The 14,904-nt window shown below is 36.5% G+C and overlaps 1 protein-coding gene across 1 annotated transcript in view; it reads right to left on the reverse strand.

The window, feature by feature from the left end:
- Nucleotides 1–339: 339 nt before the first annotated feature.
- Nucleotides 340–14,904, reverse strand: part of SMCHD1 (structural maintenance of chromosomes flexible hinge domain containing 1) — a 167,075-nt gene continuing 152,510 nt past the window's right edge. The window contains exons 46-48 of the mRNA XM_011996333.1: nucleotides 8,080–8,238; nucleotides 7,659–7,773; nucleotides 340–1,402 (exon numbers count right to left, since the gene is read on the reverse strand). Coding sequence (XP_011851723.1) covers nucleotides 1,378–1,402; nucleotides 7,659–7,773; nucleotides 8,080–8,238 — 299 coding nt within the window. The 3' untranslated portion in view covers nucleotides 340–1,377. The remainder of the gene's footprint in view (nucleotides 1,403–7,658; nucleotides 7,774–8,079; nucleotides 8,239–14,904) is intronic.

Consider the following 14,904-nt stretch of genomic DNA (forward strand, 5'->3'; position numbering starts at 1 on the left):
ATGCTCATTGAAGGATTTCCAATTTCTAATGAACGATTTTTGGATTAGGGATGCTAAACTGGTAAATATAATGCAAATATTCCAAAATAATAAAAAAAACTCACAAAAAACCAAAATCCAAAACACTTCAGGTCCCAACCATTTTCAATAAGGGCTACTCAACCTGTAATACTATGGAGCCAATCTTCCCCATAGCTAATTCTATAATTGCCATTTTGTTTTTTCTGTAACAACAATTTAAATAATTTCCAATTATAAAGATAGGTTAACATCATTATAGTTTTTTAACAAGATAACTTTCATGAAGCTTCCAATTTTAAAAAGAAAAACACTTATCTATTCAGTAGGGAAGAAACAATCTTATTTATTAACAGCCTGCATATTTAGAAAGGGTTTAAAAACACATACATTTCCTGGGACACAAACTTACCAAATGTATGTCCTTACAAAATAACTTCACAGATTAACAGTCTTGAACTTACACAAAGACATATATATGACATACATTAGGTTGAGTTAATATACATTTCAAATGTTTTTGCAGCAACTTTCTACCAGAAAGTACATTAATGTGAGAATGTATGTTCTCTTTAATCCCTTAAAAATAGTAATAAAAAATTACAAAATAATGTAAATGTAAAATTAAGGCTGAGACTACATATTCTAGTATTAATAAATCAAACAATAGTTATAAAACTTGGTGTTGCTGAATATTATATATATATATATGTGTGTATATATATATATACAGGATAAGTCTTTTGAAATTTGAAATGCTACCACTGTCACAAGTTCACTCATCGATTTAATGTTGTTCTGGGTATCTTAACATTTCAATTCCCAAACACCTGTGCTTTTAAAATTTTTATCCTGAATTCTGCATTGAGTTTCCTCACATATTTACAATTAAATATCTAGCCTCTAGAACCTCCCTTACACAGAAGACAAAACATCTTTGTTAAATAAATTCACGCAAAAGTAATAAAAAGGTTTTCAAGAAATAGTTCTAACATGTTCATTATATTTATACTGAAAAATAGTACACATACTTTTCTTCAGGATTAATAAATGCCATGTGCCAGTTTTACAGTCACTGCCATATTAGCACATTTTCCTCTTACACATTTGCAAGGTAATGACAACCAAAGGGCATAACGTCTGGAATAATTCCAGTAGATCCATAATGTCCAGTAAGATTCATAAAATTGAATGGTTGTTTCCAGTCCCATCTGAATCAAAATGGAAATTCATGCCCAGGTACTTGTATTGTCCCCAGAAATACTCAGTCTGGAAGTCACCCTCTTGGTCTTCTGAAACAGAGATGCAGAAAGTAGGGCATTCTTATTGAGACCAATGGCCTCTTCTCTCTGTCACCTCTCACACATCTGTTTTGGTTATAATCCTGGTCAAAGGGGAAAGAAAACAAAGTTTTATGTACCAAAGGTTTCCCTTCCCTGAACTCCCTCATCACACCTGGATGCTTAAATATCCAATGAAACCATATTCTCTTAATTATAATTCTTGGTATAAACAGATTTAATTAAATCCTTATATACAATCGTTTCCTTCACATGTATGCAAAACAAGCCCCCAAATAAAAGTAGTTAACACACACACACAGTATATAATATATATAATCTGTATCACAGTGCTTTGAAATGGTATTATCTCAGACCCAAATTCTGCAGATTTTTGCTTTTCACCCCCTTTTCCTTAAATGAACTTATTATTTTAAGAACAGGAATTATAATGCTTATTACAGAAAAGTAACAAAGACAAGCAAAATAAAACATAATTAATATTCATAATCCCATTCATACAGAGATGAACACAGTGAACACCTTGATATATGTACCTACAGATTTAAAAAATTCAGATATATCTAAACATTTTCTAATAGTTCCCTGAACTGCTATCTCCAAATAGAAGATACATATTTTTATTTTTTTATTTTTCATTTTTTTAATTTTTTTTTGAGATGGAGTCTCACTCTGTCACCGGGGCTGGAGTGCAATGGCCGGATCTCAGCTCACTGCAAGCTCCGCCTCCCGGGTTTATGCCATTCTCTTGCCTCAGCCTCCCCAGTGGCTGGGACTACAGGTGCCCGCCACCTCGCCCGGCTCGTTTTTCGTATTTTTTAAGTAGAGACGGGGTTTCACTGTGTTAGCCAGGATGGTCTCGATCTCCTGACCTCGTGATCCACCCATCTCGGCCTCCCAAAGTGCTGGGATTACAGGCTTGAGCCACCGCGCCCGGCCAGAAGATAAATATTTTTAACAGAACTAATTTTTAATCTTTATAAGTGGAAAATGATTTAGAAAACTGAAGCCTCTTTTCAAGAAAACAATGGAGTCTACTGCATAGTATCATATATTGCTAAACATATTTAATGAATTCTAAGATTTTTTCACAATTAACATCTCTGAAATCCAGATGTACTTTATAATGTTGAGTTAACTGGCAATATTTTTCTTTAATGTTTCATAAAATGACATTTTCATAGTTAATGAAATCTTAAAGTTGAAACATAGTATGTGATCTGTAAGCGCTAACAAATATATATTCAATATACATATGTAAATAAAAACATAAACATAAATATACAGAAACACATATAATGTACCTATTTCCTTTCCTACTATTAAATTTGTTCGATTGTATGGATGAAATATACCAATATTCAATACTGTTAAGATTTTTATTTCAAATGCTCTGACCTTTTGAGAGTGTGAGATTTATTAAAGATTTATAGAGAATAGGAAAAGACTGAGGATGAAAAAATCCCTAATAGTGATTTTAACAAATTTCCTGAAGATAATCAGGATGCAAAGGGGAGAAAGTCACAGCCCAGAATACACCAAATTTTCAACCTAAACTTCTAATACTGCCATCACAAAGCTAAACAAATGATAGCATTGTGTGTGTGTGTGTCTCCCCATGTGCTAAAGGCTGCAGTGAAAATATGGTTCTTTGGCTCTCTAAAAACACTGACATTCTTTCTCCCTTTCCTTGACATGATACAGTATTACTATGAAGTGTCTTAGTGAGCATTTTGTCAGTCATTGTTGCTGGGCATTCAATTAATTTCTTTCATCCCTGAGAAATTCTCTTCCACATGACAGCATTTCCTTCTCCATTTTCTTCTTTATTTTCTTCTTTCTAGATTCCTAATAGTCTGAATTGGTTCTTTGTCTTCTCTTTTTGTATTTGGAAAGTTTTCTTTTTGACTTTAGTCCTCCTATTGAACTTTTTATTTCAGCAACAATATTTGTAATCTGTTTATTCATTCTTGTCCTGGCTCCTTTCGGCTACATAGTAATTACAATTTTATAAAAGAGATCTAGTCTCTTTACTAAACTGTCCTCCAGGTTGATTTTGGAACTCATCTTGAATTTTGTCTCTCATGTTGCTGGCTACCCTCATTTGTGTGATGATTCTTGGTTGTACAATTACATTTAAGAAAGAGGATTATGTTGCTAGCTGGAATTTCTTCTACTATCATAAAAATAGAACTGTTTTACCATCAAGTCTCTTCTCTGAGTGGGATTTGATGGTAACTATAACTGGGATAGGGCATAGCAAGGTCATGGGTCCACAGGTTTTGCTTTAAACATGTGGATGTTGGGTTGAGGATAGTGACTCAGGCCTGTAATCTCAGTACTTTGGGAGGCCGCGGCAGGACAGTAGCTTGAGACCAGCCTGGGCAACACAGCAAGACCCCATCTCTATAAAATAAATAAGTAAAAATTGTTGAATTAAAAAAAAATAGATAAATGTGCAGGTGCAGAGCCAATTATCAGCCTTTTGGTTCCCAGAGGCCAGCATTAGGTCCTAGTGTGCCAGCAAACTACCAAAAGCCAATATACCAACATTTAACTCATTTCCATTGTTACCTAACTTTGTAGTGGCATCTTTTCATGCCTGGTGACAAGGAAACAAAGCTTTCAAAGTTTGGGTTGAAAATCTGGTACATTCTAGGCTGTGGCTTCCTTTCTTTTTCCATTCTGTTCTGTCCTTTTTATTTGCCACTCACCCTGTTTGGGAGAGAGGACTCCCAAACGGAGAGTTGCTGAACTTCTCACTCTTTTGTTCTGACTCTGAGTTCATAGTGTTTCTGGGGCTGAATCAGGCAGACTGTCTCCTATTATTTCTAGACTATTTCCCAGTCCCTTCACCTCTAGTATATTCTAGCCTTGTTTCTATCCTGTTATCCCCAGAAAACCTCAATCAAATGTGATCGCAAAATGAAGACATGTTCGGACATGCAAGGGCTCCAAGTTATCTTTCTACGCACTTTTTCTAAGGAATTTGTAAGAGAGAGAAAGACATGGAATCCAATAAATAATGGATATAATCCAAGAGAGTAACTAAGGAAGACCCAGGATGACAGATTTACAGGAGGCCTGCACAGTTACTAGTCACTGGTACAGCAGGAAGAAGATGTGATTAAAATACATAGGGAAAGAAAAAAAAAGGTGGCAATTAAAACTTCCAGAAAAATCAACAACAAGAAAGAGTCTTAGTAACAACTGGAATAACACTTCACGTGATTTTAAGAATAACAGAGTAAGGAAGATTTATTTGAGCCTGATGTTTGGAGCTCTAACTGGTGGCCTAAGTAAGAGTCATGACATTAGACCTGTATAGAGAAGGAAATGTAATTCTAGCACACAAGTTTGCCTAGTACTGAACAATATTTACATAGTCATAATAATGTAATTTTTAAAAGGGTAGGCAACGACAGAGTAACTAAAAATTAACAGTTAAAACAAGGGTTGCCTCTGAAAGATGGAATAGAGGTAAGGATGCACAGGATACAAGATTTTATGATCATCAGCTCTTTCTAGACCTGTGCTGTCCAGAACGGTAGCCACCAGCCATGTGTGGCTCCAGAGTACCTGCAATATAGCTAGTCCTAATTGAGATTTGCCGTCTTCTGAACTGTGAAGACTCTGTATTTTTTAAAAAAGAATGTAAAATAGCTCATTAATCATTTTTAACTTTGTTTACATGTAGAAATATTTTGGATATTGGGTTCAATAACATCTATGATTAAATGGCTTTTAGAAAATTTAAAATTATATATGTGACTCAACGTATAGTACAACACTGTAAAGTAAACCATTTGATATATGTATACACATGACTGATGATCATTATATTACTAACAATATTATAAACTAAAAAATTCTCTCTGAATTGCTACAAAATCTTAATTAACAAGATCCAAATCAATGTCCATAGTAGTGCTGTAATAACTGGAAGGTCTAGGACAAATTTAGTGCTGAGACTGTGGCACAAAAACATGTACCTTACATCTTAGCCTAGAACTGCACCTGAGGAATTTCCTTAGTGGGAAGTGGGTTCTGGTCTCTTAAAAAAATAATCCCACTGTTTATAAAATACTGCTTTAAAAAATTATGAAAAACCTACATCAAAGCAGAGGGAATAATACAGTGAATTTCCTATTTCAAGCTTCAGTAATGAAAACATTTTGCCAAGTCTTGTTTTGATATCCTCTGCCACTTTATTTTCCTGGAGTATTTTAAGAGTATATCCCAGACACCATATTATTTAACTAATATAAGAACTTTCTACAAAGAAGAACTTTTATAAAGAAGAACTTTCTGTAACTATTTGGTAACCTGATAGTTCATACATATGTCTTTTCTATATGAATATATAAATTTTCACAGTCACAAGCAAGTGCCCTACTAACCAGCAATGATGACCAATAAGGGATTTTTGCATCATTTTGAACTCATGATTTCTAAAAATTATATGTCTAAATCTACTGCAAAGAGTCTTTCTGATGCTAAATTGCCCCAACACACTTTGAATGATCAGCTTAATCATCTGTATACACCTCATGCCCATGAACACATCATTCACATGCCTACATGTGTGATACTCAAGAGATATCAATGAACTTAAAACAGAATTTTTTTGCAACATGATGGAGAAGTTTCATAATCTGGCCTCTGCCTCTATGTTCAACAACAGTTTGGCTCTCTCCCTCTTGCATACCATGCCTTAGCCACTAACATCTTTTCAGTTCCTCAAACATGCCACATCTGTTATTTTCTTAGAGCATCATGCCTTCTTCCCAACCTCTGACTGAAACCAATCCCTATATGGCTGGTTCCTTCCCATGCTTCAGTTCTCTGTTTCAAAGCATCTCTCCTGAAAACTGATATTGTTTCTCTATCATTTTCTATTACTTCATCATTTTTTCATTTCTTATTTTCTTTCTCTCTTTTTTTTTTGAGACAGAGTTACGCTCTTGTCGCCCAGACTGGAGTGCAATGGTGCGATCTTGGCTCACTGCAACCTCCGCCTCTTGGGTTCAAGCAATTCTCCTACCTCAGCCTCCCGAGTAGCTGTGATTACAGGCGTGCGCCACCATGCCCGGCTAATTTTTTGTATTTTTAGTAGAGACGGGGTTTCACCACGTTAGCCAGGATGGTCTCAATCTCCTGACCTCATGATCTGCCCGCCTCAGCCTCCCAAAGTGCTGAGATTATAGGCGTGAGCCACTGTACCTGGCCTTTTCATTCCTTTAAATAGAAAAAAGCTTACTTTTTAAATTGTCCCTCTACTGCAGAGAATTACAGAATTCCAACGGAGGCAAGAACCATGTCAGTTTTATTCACCCAGCAACATATACCACAGAGTGAGATTTCAAATCTTTACTGAATAAATGTAGAATATGCAGATGCAAAGGGCAAAGAATACCAATTCCAAACACCATAGTTTCAAGGGAATTCCTCTACGGCTGATATGACAAAACATATTCAGGTAGAGTCTACCATTAAACCTTTTGAAATAATAAAAGAGAAACACCAGTACCATGATATCCTTCTGTGGGATGACTTTACTAACATTTAATCTAAAAGGGACAGTTTTCTTACTATGAAGTTAGGGTGGAAATGGCTGTGTTGGTCTTTTGGTGATCGAAATGGCATCTGATTCTCCAAAGCAAAAATTATAAGCAATTTTAAAATAAGCGATTTACAAATGGTTTTGCATATTCTATACTTATTAAGTTACTGATCCTATGAAAGAGAATGCAGTGAGCCTAACAATAGACAAGCAATTTGACTCTTAACAATGACTTTTAACATAATATAAAAATAAACTATTAACATTTCTAAATAACTAGCACAAGTTATTTAGAAGATTGAGTATCCTAAGAGAATATAATGCTTAAGTTTTATCTTCATTATTACTTTTTTTTTTAAATTTAAAATATTCTGGCTCAAGGGAAGAATTAGACATGAACGCATACTGTTTTTAAAGTATGATGACCCAGTCAGGCGCAGTGGCTCACACCTGTAGTCCCAGCACTTTGGGAGGCCAAGGTGGGCAGGTCAGGAGTTTGAGACTAGCCTGGCCAACACAGTGAAACCCTATCTCTACAAAAAAAATACAAAAAATTAGCCGAGCATGGTGGTGCATGCCTATAATGCCAGCTGCTCGGGAGGCTGAGGCACAAGGATCCCTTGAGCGCGGGAGGTGGAGGTTGCAGTGAACCAAGATTGTGCCACTGCACTCTAGCCTGGGTGACAGAGCAAGACTTCATCTCAAAAAAAAAAAGTTATCGTGAGACCCAAGAACTTTAGTAAACTAACCAAACATAATTCTCAGGTCAAACTCACCTATTTTGTCTTGTAGCTTCTCGTCTCATTCTTTTAGGAGGAATTGGACAATCTGTCATCTCAACCTTTGGTGAATGACGCAATGAGTCATTACACTTACGTATGGGAGTCATACCTGTGAAGATGGAAAATGTAGAAAGTTAACCTTACAATAAAAACAATGGAATTATTATATGAGAGAAATGCAAACATGAATATGTCATAATTTATAGAAAATGAATTAAGAAAGAATACTGAGAATGCCTCTTACTACTTCTGGTGAAAGAAGAGTTTATAACCATTTATCAGATAGGACTTGGAGGTTAAGAGTTTTTGTTAAGTTCTGAATCATCTGCATTCTTTTTTCTTACAGTTGGATTCTCATCAAAAATATGTATCTCCATATAAAGGAAGTAGAAGTTAACAAAAAGTAAAGACTTACCTAGTTTCTCCTCTATTAGTTTGAGATTTTTCTCATGTTCATCAAGTTCTTGCTTTTTCTTCTTCATATCCGGAGTGCGAAGGTACTCTAATTGACTGTTGAGATCCTTATTCACACTGTCTACTTTGCACACAGCAGAACGATACTGCTGAAGAAGATCTGTAAAGAAACCAAATGCATTTGACTAAATTACTGATATCAAACCAAACTCACGTTTTAGGGGAAAAAATGAGCAACACTGGGATTTGTGTTATGGTAACATATGGGATCTACTTTTAAAGACACAAAACATTCAATATAAACAAATGAAATAAAAAAGCATAGTTAAGATCCCAGCACAAACTTGTTAACTTTAACTTTCTTTCTTTGACTTAAGTTTACTTCTGTCAGGGAAGAGTTCTCTATATAAAAAGTGCTCTGTTTTTACTGGATCACTCTCTCAAGCCAATGTTTGTATCTTGTCCGATATTCAGTATTCAATATAATTCCATGTGGACAAATTTGGCAGGGGGAAGGCAAATATATTAAATATTGTATTGTTAGAAAATCACTACTTCCCAAATGAAAACTGATGAGTTACAGGGGGTTTCTAATAAAAAGATGTGTAAGTGTAACTGACAGTGAGCATGCTGTGGTTCAAACGTGGCAGCACTGCAACTCATTAATTCTTATTTTTTGTACTGTAAAAAAAGAAAATCATTGCTTCCAAAAAGCATGGCTATTATTTTTAAACACAGAATTTTTAGGCCGGGCGTGGTGGCTCACGTCTGTAATTCCAGCACTTTGTGAGGCTGAGGCGGGTGGATCATGAGGTCAGGAGATCAAGACCATCCCTGTCTAACACAGTGAAACCCCGTCTCTACTAATAATACAAAAACAAAATTAGCCGGGCGTGGTGGCGGGTGTCTGTAGTCCCAGCTACTCAGGAGGCTGAGGCAGGAGAATGGCGTGAACCCGGGAGATGGAGCTTGCAGTGAGCCAAGATCGTGCCACTGCACTCCAGCATGGGTGACAGAGTGAGACTCTGTCAAAAAAAAACATAGAATTTTTTAAAAACACACTCAGAAAAATACTTCACTTTCAAAAAACTTAACTTTCCTTAAATTACTTTGTCTAAAAATGTATTACATTATTCAAATTAATGACCTGGGAAAATGTCCACCATAGAAAAGTATATAGAAAAGGACTATAAAACCAAATTGTTAGAATAATCCAACTTATTTTAAACTAATATACTCCCACATGTATAGACAAAAGGCTGGAATGTGATACAATAAATTATTAACAATGTTTAATCTGTAGGTTTGGGAATTATGAGTTCTTTTAAAAATTCATGATGCTTGCCTGTATGTTCCAATTTTTTTCCACAATGATCAAGTGTTCTTTTTGCCATAAATTTTGAAATTCCAAAAAAGTATTATATTATTCAGGTTTGAGATTATTGCCTGTCTCCATGATTTACTAGACACTAAGTATTAAATAGTGACTATACTCTACGCTAAGGGTTAGTAAACTACCACTCATGGGCCAAGAATGGTTTATTTCAGTTTTCTGTTTTTGTTTTTTAAGACAAGGTCTCACTCTGTCACCCAGGATGGAGTACAGTGACACAATCACTGCTCACTGCAGCCTCATCTTCGCAGGCTCAGGTGATTCTCCCATCTTAGCCTCCTGAATAGCTTGGACTACAGGCAAATTGGCCACCACACCTATCTAATTTTTGTAGAGACGGGGTTTCACTATGCTGTTCGACCTTTGGGAGGCCAAGGTGGGTGGACTGCTTGAGCCCAGGTTGGTCTTGAAATCCCGGGCTCAGGCGATCTGACCATCTTGGGCTCCCGAAGTGCTGGGATTACAGGAGTGAACCACTGGCCCATCCAGTTTAAAATGGTTAGATTTTAAATAGTTATATAAATATCTTCATAACATCATCCTTGATTTTGCCACTTGGTTTGCAAAACTTGAAACATTTAGCATCTGGATAAGACTCTAGTCACACATCAAGATGATCAACATCCATGGGAATGGACATATAAACATTCAAACACTTAACAAACATATATAAGTGGTTTATAAATAAAACTGTGGAAGAAATTATTTAAGAGTACAGAGTACATTAGGTGTAACATAAGATATTCTATACTTTAAGGGTCAAGAGTAGTGTTTTCAAAAGAAACCTACCCAATATTCTAGAAATCCACACTTAGAATGAGTGGCCAAATTACACGTACACATCTGTGTGTGCTTGTGAATATATTCATATTTAAATACAAATTCTATATGTGAAATTGAGTGACGATAAGACCCTTATGTTCCTTATGCTTTATGATTTATTGAGAACTTTATTCTGGTCTGACAGCACTTCTAATTCCACATTAAAACAATGTTTTGTTTTCTTTTTTTGTTGTTGTTGTTTTTGAGACGGAGTCTCGCTCTCTCACCCAGGCTGGAGTGCAGTGGCACGATCTTGGCTCAATGCAAGCTCCACCTCCCAGGTTCACGCCCTTCTCCTGCCTCAGCCTCCCGGGTAGCTGGGACTACAGGCACCCGCCACCACGCCCAGCTAATTTTTTTGTATTTTCAGTAGAGACAGGGTTTCACTGTGTTAGCCAGGATGGTCTCGATCTCCTGACCTCGTGATCCACCCGCCCCAGCCTCCCAAACTGCTGGGATTACAGGCATGAACCACCAGGCCTGGCCTCAAGCAATGTTTTCTACATACATAAAATAATACTTATTTTTGTATGTAAATGAGTCACAATATTAAGATAGGCCATTTCAATGTGTCCAGGAGAATGACTATGTAAAGCTACTAGAAACAACACAAAAGGATTGAAAGTATATCTGAAAGGCTGTTATCAGGTAAGTGTGTTAAGGACTGCCCAAACAAGAGTTAATAGAAGGCTGAAGCAACTTTCTCACCACTGAAGGATTTATGCAGTTAGATGCATAGACTTTCCTAAATATTATTTAGTGCTCTTCAAACTTTGTGCTCCATATAATTCTAAGAAACTTATTGGCAAAAAAACTGATAAGCACTTATGCCTGGGAAAAACTACAAGAAAAAATACACCAGAACCTCTGCTTTGACTTGCTTCAAATAACCCACCCAGGAAGAGGAGGATAGAGGCAAGCTGTGACAGGGTGGGTGTAAATGAAACAAGACTGGCTATGTTTTAATAATCAAAGCTAGGTGACAGGTCCATGAGAGATCATACTGCTCTATTCCCATAACAAAACAAAACACCCTTTCCCTGAAAGCCAGAGTGCGTAACTAATCTTCGTCACTATTCATAAAAATATTAAGAATGGCTTTATTTAAAAAACCATAATAATTGACCATAATATTGACAGCTTAGTATTATAATAAATCAAGTATGAAAACAATAAAGTGTAAGTAATGTCTAACCTGGTCAGACATATAATATTTTAAAGTATATGAATATAATAAAAATGTTAATACTTTTGATGATGTCATGATTACAAACTATGTATTACAGCAGTCCCTCCTTTTCTTCATGGGACATATTCCAACACCCCCAGTGGATGTCTGAAACTCCCAATGGATACTACTGAACTCTGTCTGTGTAGTCATGTGTTGCTTAATGATGGGGATGTGCTCTGAGCAATATTTCATTAGGTTATTTCGTCATTGAGTGAACACAACAGAGTGTACTTACACAAACCTACATGGTATATAGAGTCTACAATGCTCCTAGGGTATATGGTATGGCCCATTGCTCCGAGACTACAAACCTGTACAGCATGTGACAGTACTAAATACTGTAGGTAACTGTAACACAATGGTAAGCATTAGTGTATCTAAACATAGAAAAGGTAATCAACTCCATTATAATCTTATGGGACCACTGTCTTACATACAGTCTGTCTCTGACAGCCCTAGGCAGCCCATGAAAGTATTGCAGTTTTTTTTTAAAGCAAATTTTATTTGTAAAGAAATATTTTTAACTCTATGAGCTCTTTTTGTACTTTATTGGTAAAGTTTAAAGGAGTAAATAACGGGAAATATTTGGGAATATAGTAGCTCTCAATAAGTATAGTTTCAGATTTTACAATTCAATAAATATTTTGGAAATGGTTTACTATTATAAAATTAAACTAAGAGTTCTGACTACTGTTTCATCTTCAGGGTGTTTCTTTCCAGCCTTGGGTGGTCTTCTCACATACATGCACTAATTAGTACTCAGCTGGATACTGAAGGGAGACCTACTGCATTTCCAGAGCGCTCTCTCTCTCTCAAAGGCAGCTCTTGCCTTCCCAGTAACCTGTCTGTGAACTATAGTTGTCTTGACCTTCCTGGACTCCCAGCCTGTTCTTCTCAACTTTGAGACTACTGAGCTTCTTCCTGGGTTCCCCCTTTCTGTTTTACACAGTCTGGAAAATCTCTCCAGGCAGTAAGCTGAAGCAACCATAGGGCTACTTCAATTGATTTATATTTCTCAGGAATCACCATTCTTCATTGCTTGACATCCAAAGTCTTGAAAACTGTTCTTTCACATAGTTTGCTCAGTGCTTTGTTTTTTTGAGACAGAGCCTCACTCTGCCATCCAGGCTGGAATGCAGTAGCACAATCACAGCTCACAGCAAGCTCAGCCTCCCAAAGAAATGGGACTAAAAGAGCGAGCTACCAGGCCCAGCTAATTATTTTATTTTCTGTAAAGATGAGGTGTCACTATATTGCCCAGGCTGGTCTCAAGCGATCCACCCATCTTGGCCTTCCAAAGTGCTGGGATTACAGGCGTGAGCCACTGTGCCTGGCCTCAGTGGTTTTTTTCTTTGGTTTGTTTCATGTAAGTTATTCCATCTTGGTGAGAAGCAGAAGTCTATGTTCTTAGGTATTCATTCATGTTTATTTTTCTCTGTATTTAAGGATCAAACATGTTTGGCTGCAGAAACACCTTTTAAAACTTATTTTTGTTGTTCTTGTATATGACTTTTTTCCTTTCCCATTGTATCTTCTAACTGCTTACTGTAATATTATATGAATGCTATTATTTTGTATGCTAATTTTATAACTTTCTCCCTTAATAAATTCTTTTAATTTTTATCTTTGATTACCTTGGATTTTATAGGTATACTGTTAGACAATCTACAAATAGTTACCATTTTTTTCCTTTCCAATTCTCATGACTTTGTTTTTCATTTTTAAAACTGATACATGATAGATGTACACATTTTCAGGGCACATGTGATATTCCGATACTTTATATAATGTGTCAAGATAAACTAAGGATAATTGGGATAACCCTCATCTTAATATTTTTTCTTCATGCTAGGGACATTTGAATTATTTTCTTCTACCTATACTGTGGTATTTTGTTTTTTGAGATGGAATCTCACTCTGTCGCCCAGGCAGGAGTGCAGTGGTGTGATCTTGGCTTACTGTAACCTCTGACTCCTGGGTTCCAAGCAATTCTCTTGTCTCAGCCTCTCAAGTAATTGGGATTACAGGTATGTGCCACTACGCCCAGCTAATTTTTTGTGTTTTTAGTACAGAGGGGGTTTCACCATTTTGTCCAGGCTGGTCTTGAATTCCTGACCTCAGGTGATCCACCCACCTCAGCCTCCCAGAGTGCTGGGATTACAGGCGTGAGACACCGTGTCCGGCCTGTAGTGTGTTCTGTCCTATACATACCAGCCTATGATAAATTTTAATTTATAAATTAGGCACAGCAGAGATTAACAACAATAAAACAGAATAAAAATATAGATAATAAAGTTATATGAACGTGGTGTTTCCCTCTCTCTTAAAAGTATCTTATTGTACTGCACTCACCTATTTTGGACTGTCATTCACTTCGGGTAACTGAATTTATAGAAAGCAAAACTGCAGGGGAGGGGAGACTTATGCAATTACTTATTGATTATAAGATGCATCTCTTCTTTTGAGTTATTATTAACAACTCTTCTCTCTTCTGTCTACATTCTGGCTTCTACAGTGTGCTTAGTTATTTCCTTTGCATTTTAAAAGTAGTTCTATTTCCAAGATCTCTACAGAAAACTTGAAATAATACAGATGCTCCTCAACTTACGATGAAGTTATGTCCCAATAAACCCATCATAACTTGAAAATATTGTAAAAGTTGACAGTGCACTTTCAACTTATGATATTCTCAACTTATTAAGAGTTTATCCAGACACAGCCCATTGTAAGTTGAGAAGCACACTGAATGTGTACTGGTTTCACACCGTTGTGAAGTTGAAAAACGTAAGTTGAAACATCCTAAGTTTGTATAGGAAACAAGAAATGGTGGGGAAAAAACCAGAAGGTCTACTCTCTCACTTTTTTCTTTTCATTCCACAGGTTTACAGGTTTAATTTTTAACATGTGTGATATTTGTATTTTTATTCACCTTCCACTTAACCTTGACATAGACATTCTCCAGGTTACAAATTCAATTAAAGAATTTAACATTTCTATGTTTTACTTGAAAAACAAGGCTGTAGCCAGGCAGAGTGGCTTACATCTGTAATTCCTAGCACTCTGGGAGGCCAAGGCAGGCAGACTGCCTGGGCCCAGGAGTTTGAGACCAGCTGGGCAACATGGCAAAACCCCATGTCTACAAAAAAATAATAATAATACAAAAAAATTAGCCAATGTGGTGGCACAAGCCTGTAGTCCCAGCTATTCAAAAGGCTAAGGTGGGAGGATCACCTGATCCCGGTAAGATGGAAGGCTATGGTGAGCCATGAGTATGCCACTGCACTCCAGCCTGGGCAACAAAGTGAGACCCTTTCTCAAAAAACAAACGAAAAACAAAGCTGTGATATTCATCTGAATAAAACAATACCTTGTCTGTATTT

The sequence above is a fragment of the Mandrillus leucophaeus genome, unplaced genomic scaffold (assembly GCF_000951045.1).
Source record: "Mandrillus leucophaeus isolate KB7577 unplaced genomic scaffold, Mleu.le_1.0 Scaffold51, whole genome shotgun sequence".
NCBI lineage: Eukaryota > Metazoa > Chordata > Mammalia > Primates > Cercopithecidae > Mandrillus > Mandrillus leucophaeus.